At 44.2% G+C, this 21,132-nt stretch overlaps 1 protein-coding gene across 1 annotated transcript; it reads right to left on the reverse strand.

The window, feature by feature from the left end:
- Positions 1-1,291: 1,291 nt before the first annotated feature.
- LOC139255789 (zinc finger protein 239-like) lies at positions 1,292-20,381 on the reverse strand. The gene is made up of 2 exons (XM_070873996.1): positions 20,214-20,381; positions 1,292-1,828 (listed from the first exon to the last, which is right to left on the reverse strand). Exons 1-2 carry the CDS (start codon positions 20,379-20,381, stop codon positions 1,292-1,294), a joined length of 705 nt encoding a protein of 234 aa, XP_070730097.1.
- Between the last annotated feature and the right edge of the window lie 751 nt (positions 20,382-21,132).

The raw sequence follows: 21,132 nt of genomic DNA on the forward strand, positions 1-21,132 counted from the left end.
CACGGGGTTGGGGGTAATATATTAACATGGATGGAGGATTGGTTAACTAACAGCAAACAGAGAGTTGGCATAAATGGGTCATTTTTGGGTTGGCAATCAGTAACTCGTGAGGTGCCGCAGGGATCGGTGCTGGGGCCTCACCTATTTACAATCTATATTAATGACTCGGATGAGGGGATCAAGTGTAATGTAGCCATGATTCCTGATGATACAAAGATGGGTGGGAAACCAAATTGTGAGGAGGACACAAACAATCTACAAAGGAATATAGACAGACTAAGTGAGTGGGCCAAAATTTGGCACATGGAGTATAATGTGGGAAAATGTGAGGTTATACACCTTGGTAGAAAAAATAGAAAAGCAAATTATAATTTAAATGGAGAAAAATTGCAAAGTGCTGCAGTACAGAGAGACCTGGGGGTACTTGTGCATGACACACAAAAAGTCAGTATGCAGGTACAGCAAGTGATCAGCAAGGCAAATGGAATATTGGCCTTTATTGCAAGGGGGATAGAGTATAAAAGCAGAGAAGTCCTGCTACAACTGTACAGGGTATTGGTGAGACCACACCTCGCGTACTGTATACAGTTTTGATCTCCTTAGATAAGGTGCGATATACTTACATTGGACACAGTTCAGAGAAGCTTCACTAGTTTGATGCCTGAGATGAAGGGATTGACTTATGAAGAAATGTTGAGCAGGTTGGGCCTATACTCATTGGAGTTTGGAAGATTGAGAAATGATCTTATTGAAACATATAAGATACTGAGGGGGTTCGACAAGGTAGATGCAGAGAGAGTGTTTCCTCTCGTGGGGAAATCTAGAACTGGGGGCATAGTTTGAGAATAAGGGGTCACCGATTTACAACGGAGATGTGGAGACATTTCTTTTTTCAGAGGATCATAAATGTTTGGAATTCACTAGCCCAGAGAGCTGTGGAGGCTGGGTCATTGAATATATTTAAGTTGGAGACAGACTGATTTTTGAGCGATAATGGAATGAAGGGTTATGGGGAGCGGGCAGGGAAGTGGAGCTGTGCCCAAGATCAGATCAGCCATGATCTTATTAAATGGCAGAGCATGCTAAAGTGGACGATGGCCAACTCCTTCTCCTATTTCTTATGTTTTTTAAAGAATGAAGTATGGATGCAAACACAATAAGCGTTATTTTTTATATCTGACCCTATTCCCGTTGATTAATTGGTGAAATATCTCGAATAGTAAACTCGAACATAATTATACGGGTCATCATATAAGCAGAAAGCAGGCCCAACTGTCAGAATGGGCACGATTCAGTCTGGGACAACAGCAGAATCCAAATCCCGAGGTAACTTGTGAACTCGCTGGTGTCTCAGCAGGTGGGATAACTGAGTGTATCCCTTCCCACACTCGAAGCAGCTGAACAGCCTCTCTCCAGCGTGAACTCGCTGGTGTGTCCGCAGGTCGGATGATGTAGTGAATCCGCTCCCACAGTCAGGGCAGGTGAACGGCCTCTCCCCAGTGTGAACTCGCTGGTGTTTTTGCAGGTTGGATGATGTCGTGAATCCCCTCCAATTCTCGGAGCAGTTGAACGGCCTCTCCCCAGTGTGAACTCGCTGGTGTTTTTGCAGGTTGGATGATGTAGTGAATCCCCTCCAATTCTCGGAGCAGTTGAACGGCCTCTCTCCAGTGTGAACTCGCTGGTGTGGCAGCACGTCGAATGATCGAGTAAATCCCTTCCCACACGCGGAGCAGGTGTACGGCCTTTCTCCAGTGTGACATCGCTGGTGTGTCAGCAGGTTGGATGATCGAGTGAATCCCTTCCCACATTTGGAGCTGGTGAACGGCCTCTCCCCAGTGTTAACTCGCTTGTGTGTCAGCAGGTTGGATGATCGAGTGAATCCCTTCCCACACTCAGAGCAGGTGAACGGCCTCTCCCCAGTGTGACTGTGTCGAAGAACTTCCAGCTCAGACGGGTAATTGAATCCCTTCCCACAGTCCCCACATTCCCACGGTTTCTCCATGCTGTGGGAGTCCTTGTGTCTCTCCAGGTTGGACGATCACTTGAAGCCTTGTCCCCACACAGAACACGTGTACAGGTTCTCCCTGCTGTCAATGCTGCGATGTTTTTTCAGGCTGTGTAACTGGTTAAAGCTCTTTCCACAGTCAGTGCAATGAAATACACTCACTCGGGTATGTGTGTCTTGGTGCTTTTCCAGTCACACTAATGTTTGAAATCTGTTCCCAGACAGAACAGACAACCATTTCTCCTTCCACATTCAAAGGCCGATGATATTCAGGTCCTGAGGAATCGAGTGGTTCTGTTAGACCTTGACGTGATGTTTGGTTTCTGTTTCCCGTCTACTAATCCTCCCTTTCTGATACCCTGGAAAAGGAGTTTACAAAAATCATCACTGCAAGTACAGGACAGAAATTCAGAACAGGCAATTCTAGATTCTATGGAACGTTCTTTTCTCTCTTGTTCCTACAAAGCTGCAAATCCCCTCCCCATCCTCTCTTCACCATCCCTGTCCTGAAATTCCAACACATCACACGTCTGAAGGCAGCTTGTCCTATGTTCCGAATTATCATCACCATCACTGGCTGGGTTCAGTTCTACACTCACTGGCTCCCCACCCTCTCCTACACTGAAGGTGCTGACTCTGGCTAGTATTGTTTCTGTCACTCGTTGGTCCAATTGGATAGCTTTACATTGCTTCATGAGAAAAGATGAGACACTTTATCAGTCACTTTGTGGAACAGTGTGTCAGTGTGTGATTGACAGGTGTGTATAGGACAGACACTGTCACTCACTCTCTGGTACAGTGTGTCAGTGTGGGATTGACAAGTGTGTATAGGAAAGACACTGCCACTCACTCTCTGGTACAGTATGTCAGTCTAGGATTGACAGGTGTGGAAACGACAGATCCTGCCACTCACTCTCTGGTACTGTGTGTCAGTGTAGGATTGACAGGTGTGTATAGGACAGACACTGCCACTCACTCTCTGGTACTGTGTGTCAGTGTGGGATTGACAGGTGTGTATAGGACAGACACTGCCACTCACTCTCTGGTACAGTGTGTCAGTGTGGGATTGACAAGTGTGTATAGGACAGACACTGACACTCACTCTCTGGTTCAGTATGTCAGTCTAGGATTGACAGGTGTGGAAAGGACAGACCTTGCCACTCACTCTCTGGTACTGTGTGTCAGTGTAGGATTTACAGGTGTGTATAGGACAGACATTGTCACTCACTCTCTGATAAAGTGTGTCAGTGTGGGATTGAGAGAGAATATAGGCAAGACACTGCCACTGTCACTTTCTGGTATTGTGTGTCATTGCAGCATTGTCTTCCAAAAGTGGGATAGACAATGTACCTCTCATTCTCTGATATTGTTATCAGAGCCGGATATATTTGTTCACATAGGATAGATACTGCCTCTCTGATTCTCTGACACTATGTGAAAGGTGAGTGTTGGAAAGGTACTGCCTCTCTCAATCTCTGATACGATGTGATAGGTGAGTGTTAGAAAGATACTACCTCTCCCATTCTCTAATACTATGTGACAGGTGAGTGTAGGATAAAAACTACCTCTCTCATTCTCTGACACTATATGACACGTCATTGCTGGATAGATACTGCCTCTCTCTTTCTGTGACAGTTTGTGACAGATAAGTGTCGGATAGATACTGCCTCTGTCATTCTCTGAAATTATGTGACCTGTGAGTGTTGGATAGATACTTTATCTCTCATTCTCTGACACTATGTAACAGGTGAGTGTTGGATCGATACTGCCTCTCTTATTCTCTGACACTATGTGACATGTGAGTGTTGGATAGATACTGCTTCTCTCATTCTCTGACACTAAGTGACAGGTGAGTGTTGAATAGATTTTTCCTCGCTCATTTTCTGACACTAAGTGACAGGTGAGTGTTGAATACATGCTGCCTCGCTCATTTTCTGCCACTATGTGACAGGTGAGTGTTGAATCGATACAGCCTCTCTCATTCTCTGATATTATGTGACAGGTGAGTGTTGGATAGATACTGCCTCTCTCATTCTCTGATATTATGTGACAGGTGAGTGTTGGATAGATACTGCCTCTCTCATTCTCTGACACTATGTGAAAGGTGAGTGTCGGATAGATTCAGCCTCTCCCATTTTCTGACACTTTTTGACAGGTGAGTGTTGGACCGATACTGCCTCTCTCATTCTCTGACACTATGTGACTGGTGAGTGTTGGATAGATGCTGCCTCTCTCATTCTCTGACACTATTTGAGAGGTGAGTGTTGAATCGATACTGCCTCTCTCATTCTCTGATATTATGTGACAGGTGAGTGTTGGATAGATATGCCTCTCTCATTCTCTGACACTATGTGACAGGTCAGTGCTGGATAGATACTGCCTCCGTTATTCTCTGACACAGTGCGACAGGTGAGTTTTGGATAGATACTGCCTCTCTCATTCTCTGATACTATGTTACAGGTGAGTATTGGATATATCCTGCCTCTCTCACTCTCCGACACTATGTGGCAAGTGAGGGTTGAAATGATACAGCATCACTCATTCTTTGACACTATTTGACAGGTGAGTGTTGGAATATACTGCCTGAAACTGTGTGACAGGTGAGTTTTGGATAGATACTGCCTCTCTCATTCTCTGACATTAGGATTGAGAATGAAACAGTTAATTCAGAGACCATGGTCCAGAACTTAAAGAAGGGCAACTTTGAAGGTATGAGGCGTGAATTGGCTAGGATAGATTGGCGAATGAGACTTAAGGGGTTGACTGTGGATGGGCAATGGCAGACATTTAGAGACCGCATGGATGAATTACAACAATGGCGTAAAAATAAAAAAGGGAAGGTGGCTCAACCGTGGCTATCCAGGGAAATCAGGGACAGTATTAAAGCCAAGGAAGTGGCATACAAATTGGCCAGAAATAGCAGCGAACCCGGGGACTGGGAGAAATTTAGAACTCAGCAGAGGAGGACAAAGGGTTTGATTAAGGCAGGGAAAATGGAGTACGAGAAGAAGCTTGCAGGGAACATTAAGGCGGATTGCAAAAGTTTCTATAGGTATGTAAAGAGAAAAAGGTTAGTAAAGACAAACGTAGGTCCCCTGCAGTCAGAATCAGGGGAAGTCATAACGGGAACAAAGAAATGGCAAACCAATTGAACAAGTACTTTGGTTCGGTATTCAATAAGGAGGAAACAAACAACCTTCCGGATATAAAAGGGGTCAGAGGGTCTCGTAAGGAGGAGGAACTGGGTGAAATCTTTATTAGTCGGGAAATTGTGTTGGGGAAATTGATGGGATTGAAGGTCGATAAATCCCCAGGGCCTGATGGACTGCATCCCAGAGTAATTAAGGAGGTGGCCTTGGAAACAGCGGATGCATTGACAGTCATTTTCCAACATTCCATTGACTCTGGATCAGTTCCTATCGAGTGGAGGGTCGCCAATATAACACCACTTTTTTAAAAAAGGAGGGAGAGAGAAAACAGGGAATTATAGACCATTCAGCCTGACATCAGTAGTGGGTAAAATGATGGAATCAATTATTAAGGATGTCATAGCAGCGCATTTGGAAAATGGTGACATGATATGTCCAAGTCAGCATGGATTTGTGAAAGGGAAATCATGCTTGACAAATCTTCTGGAATTTTTTGAGGATGTTTCCAGTAAAGTGGACAAAGGAGAACCAGTTGATGTGGTATATTTGGACTTTCAGAAGGCTTTCGACAAGGCCCCACACAAGAGATTAATGTGCAAAGTAAAAGCACATTGGATTGGGAGTAGTGTGCTGATGTGGATTGAGAACTGGTTGACACACAGGAAGCAAAGAGTAGGAGTAAATGGGTACTTTTCTGAATGGCAGGCAGTGACTAGTGGGGTACCGCAAGGTTCTATGCTGGGGACCCAGCTGTTTACATTGTACATTAATGATTTAGACGAGGGGATTAAATGTAGTATCTCCAAATTTTCGGATGACACTAAGTTGGGTGGCAGTGTGAGCTGCGAGCAGGATGCTGTGAGGATGCAGAGTGACTTGGATAGGTTAGGTGAGTGGGAAAATGCATGGCAGATGAAGTATAATGTGGATAAATGTGAGGTTATCCACTTCGGTGGTAAAAACAGAGAGACAGACCTGAATGGTGACAGATTAGGAAAAGGGAACGTGCAACGAGACCTGGGTGTCATGGTACATCAGTCATTGAAGGTTGGCATGCAGGTACAGCAGGCGGTTAAGAAAGCAAATGGCGTGTTGGCCTTCATAGCGAGGGGATTTGAGTACAGGGGCAGGAAAGTGTTGCTACAGTTGTACAGGGCCTTGGTGAGGCCACACCTGGAGTATTGTGTACAGTTTTGATCTCCTAACTTGAGGAAGGACATTCTTGCTATTGAGGGAGTGCAACGAAGATTCACCAGACTGATTCCCGTGATGGTGGGACTGACCTATCAAGAACGACTGGATCAACTGGGCTTGTATTCACTGGAGTTCAGAAGAATGAGAGGGGACCTCATAAAAACTTTTAAAGTTCTGACGGGTTTAGACAGGTTAGATGCAGGAATAATGTTCCCAATGTTGGGGAAGTCCAGAACCAGGGGTCACAGTCTGAGGATAAGGGGTAAGCCATTTAGGACCGAAATGAGGAGAAACTTCTTCACCCAGAGAGTAGTGAACCTGTGGAATTCTCTACCACAGAAAGTAGTTGAGGCCAATTCACTAAATATATTCGGGGAATCAAGGGGTATGGCGAGAAAGCTCGAAGGGGGTACTGAAGTTTCATGTTCAGCCATGAACTCGTTGAATGGTGGTGCGGGCTGGAAGGGCTGAATGGCATGCTCCTGCACCTATTTTTTATGTTTCTATGTTTCTATTATGTGACAGGTGAGTGTTGGATAGATACTGCCTCTGTCGTTGTCCCACAGTATGTGACAGGTAAGTTTTGGATAGATACTGCCTCTCTCATTCTCTGACACAATGTGACAGGTGAGTGTTGTATAGATACTGCCTCTCTCATTCTCTGACACTATGTGACAGGTGAGTATTGAATAGATACTGCCTCTCTCATTCTCTGATATTATGTGACAGGTCAGTGTTGTATAGATACAGCCTCTCTCATTTTCCGACACTTTCGTAGAGGTGAGTTTTGGATAGATACTGCCTCTCTCATTCTCTGACACTATGTGATTGGTGAGTGTTGGATAGATGCTGCCTCTCTCATTCTCTGATACTGTGTGACAGGTGAGTGTTGAATAGATACTGCCTCTCTCATTCTCTGATATTATGTGACAGGTGAGTGTTGGATAGATACTGCCTCTCTCATTCTCTGATATTATGTGACAGGTGAGTGTTGGATAGATACTGCGTCTCACATTCTCTGACACTATGTGAAAGGTGAGTGTCGGATAGATACAGCCTCTCTCATTTTCTGACACTTTTTGACAGGTGAGTGTTGGATCGATACTGCCTCTCTCATTCTCTGACACTATGTGACTGGTGAGTGTTGGATAGATGCTGCTTCTCTCATTCTCTGACACGATGTGAGAGGTGAGTGTTGAATCGATACTGCCTCTCTCATTCTCTGATATTATGTGACAGGTGAGTGTTGGATAGATACTGCCTCTCTCATTCTCTGACAATATGTGACTGGTGAGTGTTGAATAGATACTGCCTCTCACATTCTCTGACATTATGCGACAGGTCAGTGCTGGATAGATACTGCCTCCGTCATTCTCTGACACAGTGTGACAGGTGAGTTTTGGATAGATACTGCCTCTCATTCTCTGATACTATGTTACAGGTGAGTATTGGATATATACTGCCTCTCTCACTCTCTGACACTATGTTACAAGTGAGGGTTGAAATGATACAGCATCACTCATTCTTTGACACTATTTGACAGGTGAGTGTTGAAATATAATGCCTGAAACTGTGTGACAGGTGAGTTTTGGATAGATACTGCCTCTCTCATTCTCTGACATTAGGATGGAGAATGAAACAGTTAATTCAGAGACCATGGTCCAGAACTTAAAGAAGGGCAACTTTGAAGGTATGAGGCGTGAATTGGCTAGGATAGATTGGCGAATGAGACTTAAGGGGTTGACTGTGGATGGGCAATGGCAGACATTTAGAGACCGCATGGATGAATTACAACAATGGCGTAAAAATAAAAAAAGGGAAGGTGGCTCAACCGTGGCTATCTAGGGAAATCAGGGACAGTATTAAAGCCAAGGAAGTGGCATACAAATTGGCCAGAAATAGCAGCGAACCCGGGGACTGGGAGAAATTTAGAACTCAGCAGAGGAGGACAAAGGGTTTGATTAAGGCAGGGAAAATGGAGTACGAGAAGAAGCTTGCAGGGAACATTAAGGCGGATTGCAAAAGTTTCTATAGGTATGTAAAGAGAAAAAGGTTAGTAAAGACAAACGTAGGTCCCCTGCAGTCAGAATCAGGGGAAGTCATAACGGGGAACAAAGAAATGGCAAACCAATTGAACAAGTACTTTGGTTCGGTATTCAATAAGGAGGAAACAAACAACCTTCCGGATATAAAAGTGGTCAGAGGGTCTCGTTAGGAGGAGGAACTGAGGGAAATCTTTATTAGTCGGGAAATTGTGTTGGGGAAATTGATGGGATTGAAGGTCGATAAATCCCCAGGGCCTGATGGACTGCATCCCAGAGTACTTAGGGAGGTGGCCTTGGAAATAGCGGATGCATTGACAGTCATTTTCCAACATTCCATTGACTCTGGATCAGTTCCTATCGAGTGGAGGGTAGCCAATATAACACCACTTTTTTAAAAAAGGAGGGAGAGAGAAAACAGGGAATTATAGACCATTCAGCCTGACATCAGTAGTGGGTAAAATGATGGAATCAATTATTAAGGATGTCATAGCAGCGCACTTGGAAAATGGTGATATTATATGTCCAAGTCAGCATGGATTTGTGAAAGGGAAATCATGCTTGACAAATCTTCTGGAATTTTTTGAGGATGTTTCCAGTAAAGTGGACAAAGGAGAACCAGTTGATGTGGTATATTTGGACTTTCAGAAGGCTTTCGACAAGGCCCCACACAAGAGATTAATGTGCAAAGTAAAAGCACATGGGATTGGGAGTAGTGTGCTGATGTGGATTGAGAACTGGTTGTCACACAGGAAGCAAAGAGTAGGAGTAAATGTGTACTTTTCTGAATGGCAGGCAGTGACTAGCGGGGTACCGCAAGGTTCTATGCTGGGGACCCAGCTGTTTACATTGTACATTAATGATTTAGACGAGGGGATTAAATGTAGTATCTCCAAATTTGCGGATGACACTAAGTTGGGTGGCAGTGTGAGCTGCGAGCAGGATGCTATGAGGCTGCAGAGTGACTTGGATAGGTTAGGTGAGTGGGCAAATTCATGGCAGATGAAGTATAATGTGGATAAATGTGAGGTTATCCACTTCGGTGGTAAAAACAGAGAGACAGACTATTACCTGAATAGTGACAGATTAGGAAAAGGGAAGGTGCAACGAGACCTGGGTGTCATGGTACATCAGTCATTGAAGGTTGGCATGCAGGTACAGCAGGCGGTTAAGAAAGCAAATGGCGTGTTGGCCTTCATAGCGTGGGGATTTGAGTACAGAGGCAGGAAAGTGTTGCTACAGTTGTACAGGGCCTTGGTGAGGCCACACCTGGAGTATTGTGTACAGTTTTGATCTCCTAACTTGAGGAAGGACATTCTTGCTATTGAGGGAGTGCAACGAAGATTCACCAGACTGATTCCCGTGATGGTGGGACTGACCTATCAAGAACCACTCGATCAACTGGGATTGTATTCACTGGAGTTCAGAAGAATGAGAGGGGACCTCATAGAAACGTTTAAAGTTCTGACGGGTTTGGACAGGTTAGATGCAGGAATAATGTTGCCAATGTTGGAGAAGTCCAGAACCAGGGGTCACAGTCTGAGGATAAGGGGTAAGCCATTTAGGACCGAAATGAGGAGAAACTTCTTCAACCAGAGAGTATTGAACCTGTGGAATTCTCTACCACAGAAAGTAGTTGAGGCCAATTCACTAAATATATTCGGGGGATCAAGGGGTATGGCGAGAAAGCAGGAAGGGGGTACTGAAGTTTCATGTTCAGCCATGAACTCGTTGAATGGCGGTGCGGGCTGGAAGGGCTGAATGGCATGCTCCTGCACCTATTTTCTATGTTTCTATGTTTCTATTATGTGACAGGTGAGTGTTGGATAGATACTGCCTCTTTCGTTGTCTCACAGTATGTGACAGGTAAGTTTTGGATAGATACTGCCTCTCTCATTCACTGACACAATGTGACAGGTGAGTGTTGTATAGATACTGCCTCTCTCATTCTCTGACACTATGTGACAGGTGAGTTTTGGATAGATACTACCTCTGTCATTCTTTGACAGCATGTGACAGGTGAGTATTGGATAGATACTGCCTCTCTCAATCTCTGATATTATGTGATAGGTCAGTGTTGTATAGATACAGCCTCTCTCATTTTCTGACACTTTCTTAGAGGTGATTTTTGGATAGATACTGCCTCTCACATTCTCTGACACTGTGACAGTTGAGTGTTCGATAGATACTGCCTCTCTCATTCTCTGACACGAGGTGATTGGTGAGTGTTGGATAGATGCTGCCCCTCTCATTCTCTGATACTGTGTGACAGGTGAGTGTTGAATAGATACTGCCTCTCTCATTCTCTGATATTATGTGACAGGTCAGTGTTGGATAGATACTGCCTCTCTCATTCTCTGACACTATGTGACAGGTCAGTGCTGGATAGATACTGCCTCTCACATTCTCTGACACTAGGTGACATAGAAACATAGAAACATAGAAACATAGAAAATAGGTGCAGGAGCAGGCCATTCAGCCCTTCTAGCCTGCACCGCCATTCAATGAGTTCATGGCTGAACATGAAACTTCAGTACCCCCTTCCTGCTTTCTCGCCATAACCCTTGATCCCCCGAGTAGTAAGGACTTCATCTAACTCCCTTTTGAATATATTTAGTGAATTGGCCTCAACTACTTTCTGTGGTAGAGAATTCCACAGGTTCACCACTCTCTGGGTGAAGAAGTTTCTCCTCATCTCGGTCCTAAATGGCTTACCCCTTATCCTCAGACTGTGACCCCTGGTTCTGGACCTCCCCAACATTGGGAACATTCTTTCTGCATCTAACCTGTCTAAACCCGTCAGAATTTTAAACGTTTCTATGAGGTCCCCTCTCATTCTTCTGAACTCCAGTGAATACAAGCCCAATTGATCCAATCTTTCTTGATAGGTCAGTCCCGCCATCCCGGGAATCAGTCTGGTGAACCTTCGCTGCACTCCCTCAATAGCAAGAATGTCCTTCCTCAAGTTAGGAGACCAAAACTGTACACAATACTCCAGGTGTGGCCTCACCAAGGCCCTGTACAACTGTGTGACAGGTCAGTGTTGGATAGATAGAGCCTCTCTCATTTTCTGACAATATTTGACAGGTGAGTGTTGGATAGATACTGCATCTCTCATTCTCTGACACTATGCGACAGGTGAGTGTTGGATAGATACTGCCTCTCTCATTCTCTGATACTCTGTGACAGGTCAGTGTTGGATAGATAGAGCCTCTCTCATTTTCTGACAATATTTGACAGGTGAGTGTTGGATAGATACTGCCTCTCTCATTCTCTGATACTGTGACAGGTGAGTGTTGGATCGATACTGCCTCTCTCATTCTCTGACACCATGTGACAGGTGAGTGTTGGATAGATACTGCCTCTCTCATTCTCTGAAACCATGTGACAGGTGAGTGTTGGATAGATACTGCACTCTCTTTCTCTGACATTATGTGACAGGTGAGTTTTGGATAGATACTGCCTCTCTCATTCTCTGACACTATGTGACTGGTGAGTGTTTGATAGGTACTTCCTCTCTCATTCTCTGACACTATGTGACAGGTGCATTTTGGATAGATACTGCCTTTCTCATTCTCTGACACTGTGTGACAGGTGAGTATTGGATAGATACTGCCTCTGTCATTCTTTGATATATTGTAACAGGTGAGTGTTGGATAGATACTGACTCTGACATTCTCTGACACTATGTGACAGGTGAGTGTTGGTTAGATACTGACTCTGACATTCTCTGACACTATGTGACAGATTCTGATTGACAGGTGAGTGTTGGATGGACACTGACACGTTCACTCTCTGATCCACTGACAGGCAAATATAGAATTAATATGTGTGTGTCTGGTATGGGAGTGTGGATCTCTGGTATGTGAATGATGGTTTTACTCTGTGTCAGTTTTTCATCTGAGAGTGTGGGTTTTATCCCGCACCTGTCAATTTCTGGTAATTGCCTGTGGGTTTCTTTCTGTACTTTCCATTCCTGGGATGTGTGAGTGTGTGCTTTGTGCTGTATCTGTCCATCTCTGTTATGTGAATGTGAGCTCTACTCCATATCCGTCATTCTCCAGTATGTTAGTATTGTTTTACTGTGTACCACCAATTCCTGATCGCGTATTTGTTTCACTTTCTAACTGTCAATTTGAGTTATGGAGGTGAGTTTTATGCTGAATCTGTCGATCTTTGGTAAATGAGTCTGAGTTTTACTCTGTATCTATCTATCTCTGGTATGTGAGTATGGGCTTTTCTCTGCATCTCCATTTCTGTTATGGGAGCTTGGGTTTTATTTTGTACCCATCAAGTTCTGATATGTGATTGTGGGCCTTACTCTGTACCTGCCAGTTTCTGCTTGAGTGAGAGTGGGCTTTCCTTTGTACCTGTCAATTTCTGGTATGGAAGAGATGTCTTTACCCTGTACCTGTCAATTACTGGGAAGTGAGTCTTGCATTTCATTGTATCTGTCAATTTATGTTATGGGAATATGGATTTTAATATGTCAGTCTCTGATGTGTGAGTGTGCGTTTTATACTGTATCTCTCAGCCTCTGATAAGCGAGTGTGTGTATTATTCTGTACCGGACAGGTTTTGGTATGTGTGTGGGTGTTTAAGCTGTGTGTCTAAGTTTCTGGTATGTTAGTCTGCCTTTAATTTGTATCTATAGTCTACGTGGTTTTATGTTTAACACTGTACCTGCCAGTTTCTGGCAAGTGTGGGTGTTTCATGTACCTGTCAGTGTGATCTGTATCAATGGTGGAACAGCATCTGATTCTACTGCTCCATGTGGCTGTAAGATTCACAATGTAACTCTGCCACTTCGGTTCACTGTGGGACTGACAGCTTCTGCTGCCTGTGAAAATAGGATTGAGGCCAGTTCTGTATCTCTGCGCTCTGTGAGTGATAATCTACTTACTGTGTGTGAGAAGGAGCTGCCTGCACTGTTCCTTGTGTTCCAGGTGGAGGAAAGCTCACATTTGTTCTGGCTGGTTGAAGAATTTTGCTCTGAGATTAATAATACGAGAACATTATTAGTTCTAAGATATAGATGCGGGGACAATATGATGTATCTGAGGGAGTGACAATGTAGCTTTCGATCATCAGCAACATAGTTCTGGAGAACTCAGCTCACCGAAACAAAAAACCCGTCTTTAAAATATCTTCTCCCACACTCCTCTCCTGGTGCCTGCAATAGATGCACTTTGTGAAACTCCTCACATCCTCACTGTCAGGCTGTGTTTCCACTGCTCACTGTCCATGAACAACAGACACGGTGAGATTGGAACTGAATCAGGAACACTCACTACTGATTTGGGGAAAGAAAGCAGCAATGATTTGAAAGAGCGAGGTGGTTTACTTTCTCTGTTACCTGACACTGTCCACACACAGCCCGAGAATGGCCTCTCCCTTCCCCCACTCACAGCACGGACTGACACTTGTTCCTGGTCCACTCTGCCTCTTACACACAACCCCCGACTCCCCCCGGACTCAATGCCGATTTCTGAACCCATCTGCGGACACGCTCCCAATGCGCTGTGCTGCTGTAAGGAGGCTGCTGCTCGCTGCCTTACACCGGAGTCGCGGTGTCACCATTCCTGGCTGTTTTAAACCATCTTCTTCCACTCACTGAGTGAATGGCGATCACAGGCAGTGCTGGGGGAGGGGAGGGTGCATGTGCTCTTCTGCTCACTGGGAATCGACACAGGGGGTGGGGCTGAATCGCGCATGCGCAGCTCTCTGCAATATTTCAGCCGATAAAAATCAAAGTGCACTTTTCCCAATTTACTTTTATCAGAATCTGTGCAAAGGAACTGGGCCTGGGGGGAAAGAACACAGACTGATTAAAGCTGGGAGCCTTGTCCATTGGAAATGCTCAATTTTGGATCATTCCGTGCAGGATGTTTCTCTCCGTGAGCCCTTCTTCACAAAGCAATCATGCAGAAACATCGAAGGGACAAGGGAGTGGGACTGCTTGCTCGGACCGTGCAGGAGTTAATATCTGACAGAAACGTCCGAGATCAGTTTAGTTAGAGTAAAACACTCGGTCACTGAGAGTAATACCGAAGTGGATAATCAAGCGGCTATCGAGAGGGAGGGAGGAACTTAATAAAATCACTATCACAAATGAAGTATTACTCGGTAAAATAATGGGACTATAGGTGTACAAGTCATCTGGATCAGATCGCTTACTTCCTAGGGTCTTAAGAGAAATGGCTGGAGAGAACGTGGATACTTTGTGTGCAATCTACCAAAATTCCCTGGATTCTGGGGCGGTCCCAGCAGATTGGAAAACTGCAAATGTAATGCCTCTACTTAAAAAAGGAGGCAGACAAAAAGCAGGAAAGTATAGACCAGTTAGCCTAACATCTGTCTTTGGAAAAATGCTGGAATTCATTGATAAGGAAGCAGTCGTGGGACATTTAGCAAAGCATGATACAATCAAGCAGAGTCAGTATGGCTTTATGAAAGGGAAATCATTTTTGATAATTTGCTGGAGTTCTTTGAGGATGTAATGAGCAGGATGGATAAGGGGGACCCAGTGGATGTGGTGTATTTGTATTTCCAGAAGGCATTTGATAAGGTGCCACATAAGAGGGTACTGCACAAGATAAAAGCTCATTGAGTTGGGGGCAGTATATTAGCGTGGATAGAGGATCGGTTAACTAACAGAAAACAAAAATTCGGGATAAATGGGTCAATTTACGGTTGGCAAATGGTGACTCGTGGGGTGCCACAGGGATCGGTGATGGGTCCTCAACTATTTACAATCTATATTAATGACTTGGAAGAAGGGACCGAGTGTAATGTAGCCAAGTTTGCTGATGATACAAAGATGGGTGGGAAAGCAAATTGTGAGGACACAAAAAATCTGCAAAGAGAAATAGACAGTCTAAATGAGTGAGCAAAAATTTGGCAGAGTAGTATAATGTGAGAAAATATGAGGCAGAAATAATACAAAATCAAATTTCAATTTAAATGTAGAAAAATTGCAAACTGCTACAGTACAGATAGACCTGGGGTTCTTTGTGCATAAAACACAAAAAGTTAGTATGCAGGTACAGCAAATAATCAGGAAGGCAAATGGAATGTTGGCCTTTATTGCAAGGGGGATAAAGCAGAGAAGTCCTGCTACAACTGTACAGCGTATTGGTGAGGCCACACCTGGAGTACTGCATGCAGTTTTGGTCTCTGCATTTAAGGAAGGATATTCTTGCATTGGAGGCTGTTCAGAGTTTGATTCTATGAATGATTGAAAATGTATCGAGACATTGAAGTTGAGAACGTGGGAATTATATATGGACAGTGTAAGCTAACAAAGAATTCATGGTGGAATAGTCATGACATCTCAGACTCGAGACTGCAAAATGTTACAACACTAACACATATTGAAACAAAACCCACAGCTTGCAGAAAAACCTCAAGGTCTTAGTGTCTCATAATGGGCCTTTGTGTAAAATCATACCATTCTTAGATCGGCTTATGAGTGGACAATGGTAAAGAGGGATCAAAGAGGATAGGCTGAAATAGGATGTCACTCCAATTGTATCTCGTTATCTTTTACCGAAAATGTATAACCGTCGTCCCTTTACAATGTAACGTCACTTTGTCCATAGGAAGTGAGTGCGATCTATCAGAGTTGCATTTCTTCTGTCTGATAAGGTCCCCGATCGGGATTTGCTTTTTAAATAAAAGCTTGCTTTGTTTAAAGCACAATCGGTATTCGACTCATTGATTTCACTGAGCCAGATTGAGGGAAAAGAATCCAGAAATCAACATTTGGTGTCAGAAGAGGAATCTCAACGGACGACTGCCGAAAACTTGCGAATTAAGAGCCAGACTAGCCTTGGACGAGAAGAGGGGAAAGTGGCCACTGGAGTGAGTATACTTTCAATACTGCTCCAGTTTCCCCCGGTTTCAAAATTCTGAGGAAAGTTTATCCACTCGCTTAACGAGATCCAAAACAATCTGGTGAATACCTTTCAAACTTAGAATAGGGATAGAGATAGGGAAATTGCGCGGTGACGCAAAGCAAGCGGCGACTCGGAAAGATAGGTTAGAATAGGTAAGCCTGCCTGAGTTCGAGGCCCAGTGTCTGTGTGTGTTCGAGGCCAAAGTAAAACTGCGCGGCAACGCGGAGAGAGAGAGAATCACGCAAACCCCGTAGGGAAACACAGAGGTTAGGGAATTACATAAAATTAAGCCGCGGGACTGTGTAAATTTTAAATTGTACTTACGCCAGGTACTTTGTCGATCTTGTATATCACTTGTTCCGCCTAGGCTCTGGGTAAGATAACTGAAAACACCACGGGGCGACGTGGAGACAATCAGGACTAATTAGGACCCTGATCCAACGTGCGGCGATACAGGATGGGTAATTAGATAAAACTATGAATTCCCTGAAAGTGAATGGATCCAAAAATAGAGCCGGCCAAAACAAGTAGGGATAGTTAGAGCTAGATAGGGATAGATGATCAATCATGGATCCAAAAATTAATAGGAAAGAAGAGAGACTCTTGTGAACGTCTGTTTTAAATGAGAAATGCTTGTGTGATTTTTACTGTGGAAAAGAAAGCAGGGGAGTTGTGTTTGTTTTAGCTCCACCCACTTTTTCAAACAGAATGAAAGTTTTTTTTAACCCTTCGTAGTGTTGTCCTGTATGTGGGAAGTTTAAGAGTGTGAACCTTATTGAATTACGTATATTCGGATGATAAGTTACGGAGCCAGGAAATGCACAAAGGATAGGTTTGTTGAATGAAAAAAGAAAAAAAATACATGGTCCCGGTGGTTTAAAAAAAGGATTTGACATGCTCACTTACTTGTCGAAAGAAAACATATAATGATTGATTACATTACAAAGTTTGAATCGGGATATTGAGATATTCAGAGAAGGCACAGCAAAACAACTGAGATGGATTCAAAAGGATTCAAAAAAAATATTACATTAAATCTGCAGTTTAGAAGAGATAGTATAAAACGATCTTGAGGCTGGAACAATTGAGATAACGAAAAGCAGTCCACAGCGTCCGTGCCAGACTTCCCTCTCGTTATGGAAAAGACGAAAAAAAATACGTAACCTGCTAATTAGGTGCTGAAAAAAAAAATGTGTTCTGAGATTTTAAATTATGAGAAAAATTCCACTGCAGTCAAAAAAAAAAATCACTCCTCTCGAATTAGCAGAAAAACTCTTAAATTAGGGCTTTCATTGACAGAAGGAGGACATAATAAAAACCGTAGACGTCTTGAAGAAAGAGAGCACGCACGAGAAACGTACTCAGAGTTCCACTGGGACCTCTGAGAAAGGTATCGATAGACTACGCAGTTAAAATGGTTGTCTTTGCATTGACCGAAGCTGATGACGTAATTGAATTTCAGTAAACAAATAGCTATTAAAAATGTGTGGTCTCGTTTTCAATTAATTAAAAAAATATCTTTGGCAAGTACTTGAATAAGAAGTTAAAAAATATTGGAGTTTAATCAAATGCTACTTTTCGTGATGAAAATAATTTTTTTCAGATGGTTTCGTGAAGTCACGTAATGACATCAGGTCTTCTTACAAACCTGTAAAGGAGTTAACCCTTTCCATTGACAGCCGTTTCATACTGAACATTATCAATTTGGATTTCTTAATAGAAAAAAGACTCACTTAACAGAGGAATGGTGCGATAGTCAGAATAAAAATAAAAACAGAACTAGCTTATGTAATAATACTTGCCTGACACAATAAAGAAATAGATACTCAAACAAAACAAATTGAAGAGTTAAAAGGCTAAGATAAATAAACTGAGAGAGATCCACAAACCCAACTTAACCCTGACCTCCGATTTCACGGAGTGGTCTCGACATGCACGGATATAATGCCGAATCAAGGGACCTGTGGGCCCTGGTAAAGCAAACCCTGAGCCCAACTGAGCATGCCCGATTTCTAACTCACCTAGGACGTGCTACTCATGATGCATTGTTGGTTGCTCACCCTAACGATGTCCAGGATCGCCGAAACGCTATCTTTAATGCTCTCACCACGACCCTTCAGAAGCCCATCAGTATGGCTGCAGCATTAGCAACTAAACCCAAACGGGAATAAACTGCCGATGAATTCATGAAAAGAGTTATTGAAATATACGGAAGTCAATCAGGAGATAATGGCTTCAGGGCAGGAGAGGATTCTCCTCAATTCTGCGCTATCCTACTTCAGTGCCTGCCTTATTCGATTGCTCACGCTATCCTGACAAATAATATAAATTGGGCACAAAACAGTAAAGCCCAGATGGAAAGGTCGGTTAAATATTATTGGAGGAAAAGAAAGGAGAGGGGGGAGGTGCGCCCCCAACCCGGCTCAAGACTGAAAACGTGACTAGAAAGGAAGAGCCGCCTCGGGTGGAAGGACCAAAACCTGACCCAAGCGGATACCAGATGGAACCGCAGTGTTGAGTGCAGGATTGGGTGGATAAACAGGGATACGGTTAGATCAAACACCCAACTGGCCCGGGCCCTGCTAATTACGGACCGCCCTATTGTCCCCGGCCTGGTATGGGAAGAGGTTGGGGCTGGGAAAGACGAGATGGATGCTTTATTTGTGGGCAAGAAGGACATTGGAATAGAAATTGTCCCTCCCGTCAGCACGAAAAAGGAAGAGGAGGAAGAGGAGGGGGGCAAGGGTGGAGAGGACGGGGATCTTACACTAACTTCTCCCAGAACAACCCCTTTGGCCAACCGTCCCCCGATTCGTATTGACCTCGCAGCTTGATTGTGCAGGGAACCTCCCCGGACGACGAACCGATGATATTGTTAAAAATTCGGAATGAGTGTCAACCCTTCTTGATACTTACGGGAGCCTTCATGTCTTCTGTACAATCAAAGCTTAAACTCCCCGCCTTCACTGAAACACAGGGACTGTCAGGATTCCTGGGACAAGTCTCTACATTCCCGGTGTCAGAACGGTTAAAATGTGTTACCAGGAAGAATCGGTGGAACATCGATTTGTTATCACAACCAACCTGGACTGTAACTTGATGGCTAGAGACCTCCTCTGCAAATTCCAGTTGCATTTGGAGTGTGGAGATGATGGGATTATTGTGAAACAGGGAAGCCTTAAGCGGCAGTATTATACCACTAGAACCCCTCAGTGGTGGTCTCTGGACCTGACGCAGGCACCCTATCACGTGACCCTAGCATACGAACCCAGTGGAAAGAATCAGTACCTGCAGAACTTTTATCAGGATCACGAAGGGGAATGAAGGAAATTCTATTAAGGGCTAGAGTGACTGGACCGGAAGGAAAGGCAGATTTTGTGGAAATGGAAAGCCCCCAACGGTGGCACCACATATTACTCTAAGTATTACCTCCCTACCACGCTAAAGATTTGGGAGTTATGGTGCGCCAGGCTATAGACGAGGCTGACCCTACCTGCCGGGATGTGCAAATGTGGACTGGCCCTCTATCCGACAGTGCCGAATTAAATCACAGGCACTACCAAGTATCCACCGAGCCTTGGAGGCTAGCTGAGTCGAACCAATTTGCCAGTTTCCAGTCCCTAGCACGGCTAAACAAATGCGACAGCGGTTGGGGATGATCAATTACTGCAGACCCTGGATCCCTAATGTTGCCCTAATGACTAAGCACCTCACCCCGTATACAAATAAGTAAGGCAGCTTTAAAATAAAAACCGCAGACGTCCAAGCCTTTAAGGAACTAAAGACAGCCCTGCTGCAAGCTCCGGCTTTGGGCCGGCCCCTCTATGACCGGCTCTTTCAACTGTACTGTACAATCCTGAAAGACGGTGCTACTGCAGTCTTAACTCAGAAACACGGGGATAAGCATAGGCCTGTTGCCGATTACTTTTCCAAAATAGACCCCGTTGCCTTGGGGCACTCTGCATGCACTCAAATGTTCACCGCCATCTGCAATAGCCTTCAATCTGCCGTCAACCTTGCCCTCCACCGGGATATTGTTGTGTAGACCTCTCACTCCGTAGCTGCCCTCCTGGGTCAACTGCAGACTCAACATCTTACCATGGCCAGGCAAAGCAGATATGACATCTACTTACTAAACAATCCTAAGCTGACCTTTCGGCACTCTACTGCCATTAAGCCGGCCTGTTTTCTTAATGAGCCGCCCCAAGATGATAAAGAACCCAGTCATGATTGTTTATCTTTAATTCAAGAGGCCACATCAGTCAGGGAAGATTTAGTTGATTTACAAATTGAAGATCCAGACTGTATTATGTATGTTGACGGAAGTTCCTCTATTAATCCAGAAGATACACGAATCTCAGGTTACGCCATCTTAAACCAGGAGAATCAGGTCTTGGAATCTGCCGCTTTTGAAACCGCCTATTCTGCCCAATAAGCTGAACTATTCGCTCTCACCCGAGCCTGTATCTTGGCCAAAGACCTCAAAGTAAATGCCTATACCGACTCTCGGTATGCCTTTGGAGTGCCTCATGATTTCGGACAATTATGGAAAGATAGGGGATTCCTAACCTCACAGGGGAATGAGATATCCAATAAGCAACTAGTGTCTGATTTGTTGCAAGCCCTCATGCTCCCCAAGCACATTGCCGTTGTTAAAAGTACCGCCCACACCACCGGAAAATCCCCGGTTGATAGAGGGAACCACTATGCTGAAAAAGAGGCTAAACAGGCCTCTCGTGACCAACAGATGGTAGTACGCAAAATGATGAGTCAGACTAAAAATCCTGCGAAGGATAAGTTAGCGTCGTAAAAACCAATGCCAACCATCCAAGACGTTATAAAAG

This window comes from Pristiophorus japonicus, unplaced genomic scaffold (genome assembly GCF_044704955.1).
Source record: "Pristiophorus japonicus isolate sPriJap1 unplaced genomic scaffold, sPriJap1.hap1 HAP1_SCAFFOLD_634, whole genome shotgun sequence".
Classification (NCBI taxonomy): Eukaryota; Metazoa; Chordata; class Chondrichthyes; family Pristiophoridae; genus Pristiophorus; species Pristiophorus japonicus.